Source organism: Salvelinus sp. IW2-2015, linkage group LG23 (genome assembly GCF_002910315.2).
Source record: "Salvelinus sp. IW2-2015 linkage group LG23, ASM291031v2, whole genome shotgun sequence".
NCBI classification, from domain to species: Eukaryota; Metazoa; Chordata; class Actinopteri; order Salmoniformes; family Salmonidae; genus Salvelinus; species Salvelinus sp. IW2-2015.
Window position 1 is genome coordinate 446,963 of NC_036863.1, and position 5,474 is coordinate 452,436.

Here is a 5,474-nt window from a genome sequence, read left to right on the forward strand (position 1 = left end):
AGGGGAGAAGGGAGGGATCATTAGGAGAAGGAGAGGTGAGAGGGAGAAGAGAGGGATATTAGAGGAGGGAGACAGAAGGATTAGGAAGGGATATTAGAGGAGGAGAAGGAGAGGATATTAGAGGAGGGAGAAAGGAGAGGATAGAAGGAGGAGGAGTTAGAGAGGATGCAGGAGCATATATAGAGGAGGGGAGAAGGAAGGGATATAGAGGAGGAGTAGAAGAGCGATATTAGGAGAGGGAGTAGGATAGGGATATTAGAGGAGGGTAGAAGGTGAAAGAGGATGATAGGAGGGAGATTTGAAGGAAGGAGAGGATTATTAGAGGAGGAAGAAGGAGCAGGCGAATTACGAGGGAGGGAATTATGAGGGATATTAGGAGTGAGGAGAAGAGCAGGTAATTTAGAGGAGGGAGAAGATGAGGGATATTTAGAGGCATGTGGAAGAAGGAGGAGGGCATATTTAGAGCAGGGAGAAGGAGAGGGAATTAGAGGAGCGAGAAGGATAGGGAATAATAGCAGGAGGGAGAAGGAGAGGGATATTAGAAAAGGCAATTAGAGGGGACGAGGAGAGGATACTTAGGAGGAGGCGCGAGAAGGAAGAGGATATTAGAGGAGGAGAAGCGAGAGGACTATAGAAGAGGGCGGAGCGAGAGGGAATATTAGAGAGGAGAAGGAGAGGATATTAGGGAGGGGAGAAGCAGAGGATAATACGAGGGGTGAAGGAGAGAATATTGAGCACCGGGGAGCGAGGAGATGTGATATTAGAGGAGGGGAGAAGCTGAGAGGGAATATTAGAGCGCAAGGTGGATCGCCGCCCAGTGTTTGTGCCACACGGGACTGTGACGGTTAGTTTGTTTTGTTATTTTGTATTGTATATTGTTTTCATGTTATTAAAGCATGGAAACTTACCACGCTGTACATTGGTCCTCCGATCCTTCTCGCCTCTCCTCGTCCGATGAGGAGGACGAAATAGACTGCCGTTACAAGGATTTGGTTCTAATAATAACTTGTCTGTTTCAATCCTTGTTGTTCAATCTTAGATTCAGTGCAAGAATGCCCGCAGAATTGCCATGGAAACGGAGAGTGTATGTCGGGTGTGTGCCACTGCTTCCCAGGGTTCCATGGCATGGACTGTGCCAAAGGTACCAACTTTGTTATCACCTAGATTATATTGGTTTGTGTAGGTATTGCATAGGTATATTATAGGTATTGTATAGGTATATATTATAGGTATTGTATAGGTATTGCATAGGTATATTATAGGTATTGTATAGGTATATATTATAGGTATTGCATAGGTATATTATAGGTATTGTGTAGGTATATTATAGGTATTGTATAGGTATATATTATAGGTATTGCATAGGTATATTATAGGTATTGCATAGGTATATNATAGGTATATTATAGGTATTGCATAGGTATATATTATAGGTATTGTATAGGTATTGTATAGGTATTGCATAGGTATATTATAGGTATTGTATAGGTATTGTATAGGTATATATTATAGGTATTGTATAGGTATATATTATAGGTATATATTATAGGTATTGTATAGGTATTGCATAGGTATATCATAGGTATATTATAGGTATTGTATAGGTATTGTATAGGTATATATTATAGGTATTGTACAGGTATATTATATGTATTGTATAGGAATATTATAGGTATTGCATAGGTATATATTATAGGTATTGTATAGGTATATTATAGGTATTGTATAGGTATTGCATAGGTATTGCATAGGTATATTATAGGTATTGTATAGGTATATATTATAGGTATTGTATAGGTATATATTATAGGTATTGTATAGGTATTGTATAGGTATATATTATAGGTATTGTATAGGTATATATTATAGGTATTGTATAGGTATTGAATAGGTATATATTATAGGTATTGCATAGGTATATTTAAGCAATAAGGCCAGAGGAAGTGTTGTATATGGCCAATATACTACGGCTAAGGGCTGTTCTTACTCACGACACAACGCGGAGTGCATGGATACAGCCCTTAGCCATTCAGCCAATCAGCATTCAGGGCTGTTCTTATGGACACAGCCCTTAGCCATGTTATATTGGCCATATACCACAAACCTCAGAGATGCCTTAACACTATTATAAACTGGTTACCAACGTAATTAGAACAGTAAAAAATACATGTTTTGTCATACCTTGTGGTATGCGGTCTGATATACCACGGCTTTCAGCCAATCAGCATTCAGGGCTCGAACCATCCAGTTTATAATATAGAATATTTTACCCCTATCTTGAAGCTCATAAAAAGAGACACCGTGAGTTATTTTGAGTCATGTCCAATATGACAGTCTCAACATAAGTGACTCACTAATCCATATATAAAAATAGAACAGGACGCGAAGCCGCCGTCTTGCACCTTTGTCTTACCTGCTGTGTCTCTCATTTCTCCTACGTTGTCTAGCTGCCTGCCCAGTCCTCTGCAGTGGCAATGGTCAATATGACAAGGGCTTGTGTATCTGCTACAGCGGATGGAAGGGTCCAGAGTGTGATGTCTCAGTGGGCCAGTGCATCGACCCAGAGTGTAACGGACACGGCGCCTGCTCCGAGGGCTCTTGCACATGCTCCGCCGGTTACCGTGGCGACACCTGTGAGGAAGGTAAGTGCTAGAATAGAGCTCATCCCTATCACGTACACACTCGTTCACACACACTCTCGGATACACACACACACACACAATTGTCTCTACTTTAGTGCCATATTAAGTTTCAGAATGGATGAGACTGCAGTGGTTTATACATCAGAAACTTTATTAAAGGAATGGAATCCATTTTATTGATCCGGCTTTTAAAGAATTGCCCTGGATCTGATTCATTCAATTGTGTTCTGATGGGTTTCTGCTCAGGTGGGATGAAGTGAAGATGGAGCCAAAAGTAGGTTGAAGAGAGGAGAGGGGTAGAAGGGAGCGAGGGAGACAGTGATGGAGGAGTAGAGAGAGTTTGGATTATAGAAAGAGACTGAAAAAGACAGCAGTAATGGCCGTCGTTTACTTCCTGTCTTTCATTATATTCACTGCTTTAAGTATATTCACTATTCACTACTACTACTGCTACTGCTACTGCTACTACTGCTACTACTACTACTGCTATTACTACTACTGCTACTACTACTACTGCTACTACTACTACTGCTACTACTACTACTACTACTACTGCTACTACTGCTATAGAACTATACACGTTACTACAATTTAACCTGGCTATCTACACTATTATACTGACTAAACTACTATGCTACTAACTGCTAGACCATTAACTACACTATCTACTTGCTGCTACTAACTGCTACTTCACTACTACTATCTACTTAATTGGGCTGCGACTACTGCTAACTACGCTACTACTACTACTACTACTACTACTACTACTACTGAGTTTTTGAGCGTGGTGCATTGACATCATGTCTCTCTTGCTGTTCTGTGTTCCAGTGGACTGTTTGGACCCTGGCTGCTCTGGCCATGGTAGCTGTGCAAGTGGGCAGTGCCACTGTAAACCAGGCTGGGCAGGCCCCCTCTGTGAGCATCCCAGGGCCCAGTGCCCAGACCAGTGCCACGGACACGGGGCCTTTATACCCGACACGGGCATCTGCAGCTGCGATCCAAACTGGATGGGACCAGACTGCTCCATGGGTAGGTGACACCTGACGGCACAACGCCTCTCCCCCATGTGACCTTATTTTTGTGTGTATATACTGACATGTATGTGGAACTGACAACCACACAATATTATTCTTTAGTTGTTTTTTATGTGTCTTTAGTTATTTTTTTATATACACTACCGTTCAAAAGTTTGGGGTCACTTAGAAATGTCCTTGTTTTTGAAAGAAAAGCACATTTTTTGTACATTAAATTAACATCAAATTGATCCGAAATACAGTGTTAATGTTGTAAATGACTATTGTAGCTGGAAACAGCAGATTTTTTATGGAATATCTACATAGGCGTACAGAGGCCCATTATCAGCAACCGGCATGCTGGCCTTCTATGCAGAGTTACAATATCTCAGACTGGCCAATAAAAATAAAAGATTACGATGGGTTAAAGAACACAGACACTGGATAGAGGAACTCTGCCTAGAAGGCCAGCATCCCAGAGTCGCCTCTTCACTGTTGACGTTGAGACTGATGTTTTGCGTGTACTATTTAATGAAGCTGCCAGTTGAGGACTTGTGAGAAGTCTGTTTCTCAAACTAGACAATCTAATGTACTTGCTCTCTTGCTCAGTTGTGCACCGGGGCCTCCCACTCCTCTTTCTATTCTGGTTAGAGCCAGTTTGCGCTGTTCTGTGAAGGGAGTAGTACACAGCGTTGTACGAGATCTTCAGTTTCTTGGCAATTTATCGCATGGAATAGCCTTCATTTCTCAGAACAAGAATAGACAGATGAGTTTCAGAAGAAATTTCTTTGATTCTAGCCATTTTGAGCCTGTAATCGAACCCACAAATGCTGATACTCCAAATACTCAACTAGTCTAAAGAAGGCCAGTTTTATTGATTTTTTAATCAGAACAACAGTTTTCAGCTGTGCTAACATAATTGCAAAAGGGTTTTCTAATGATCAATTAACTTTTTAAAATGACAAACTTGGATTAGCTAACACAACGTGCCATTGGAACACAGGAGGGATGGTTGCTGATAATGGGCCTCTGTACGCCCATGTAGATATTCCATAAAAAATCTGCAGTTTCCAGCTACAATAGTCATTTACAACATGAACAATGTCTACACATTGTTCATTTATGGCCTATTTATTGGCTTAACTCCCTTATCTTACCTCATTTGCACTCACTGTATATAGACTTTTTTTTTCTTTTTTTCTACTGTATTATTGAATGTATGTTTTGTTTATTCCATGTGTAACTCTGTGTTGTTGTATGTGTCGAATTGCTATGCTTTATCTTGGCCAGGTCGCAYTTGCAAATGAGAACTTGTTCTCAACTAGCCTACCTGGTTAAATAAAGGTGAAATAAATAAAATTAAATAAAAATACAATTTGAAGTTATTTTAATGGACCAAAAATGTGTTTTTCTTTCAAAAACAAGGGCATTTCTAAGTGACCCCAAACTTTTGAACGGTGGTATATACTGTATACTGTAAGTCTGTAATGTTCATGTTTTGAATGTATGTACATTTTCAAGTCTCTTTTTGTCTGTATTGTCTTTTTTGTTATCTGTCCGACCCCAGGAAGACTTTTCGTTATGTGTTTGACCCCGGCTAATGGGAATCCTAATATAAATCATAAAATCACCCGACACACACCTCCCCCTTCTCCTCTCGCTAGCCACTTCCACTCATAAACACACTCATCCCACACCATGGCCACATTTCCTCTGTGAAAACACTTTCCTTCTGTCCATCCACACCATGGCCACATTTCCTCTGTGAAAACCCTTTCCCTCTGTCCATCCACACCATGGCCACATTTCCTCTGTGAAA

The 5,474-nt window shown here is 40.6% G+C and overlaps 1 protein-coding gene across 1 annotated transcript in view; it reads left to right on the top strand.

Moving 5' to 3' along the window:
* Positions 1-5,474, top strand: part of LOC111950437 (teneurin-2-like) — an 85,826-nt gene that overhangs the window by 28,881 nt on the left and 51,471 nt on the right. The window contains exons 3-5 of the mRNA XM_070434286.1: positions 1,037-1,141; positions 2,448-2,642; positions 3,471-3,671. Coding sequence (XP_070290387.1) covers positions 1,037-1,141; positions 2,448-2,642; positions 3,471-3,671 — 501 coding nt within the window. The remainder of the gene's footprint in view (positions 1-1,036; positions 1,142-2,447; positions 2,643-3,470; positions 3,672-5,474) is intronic.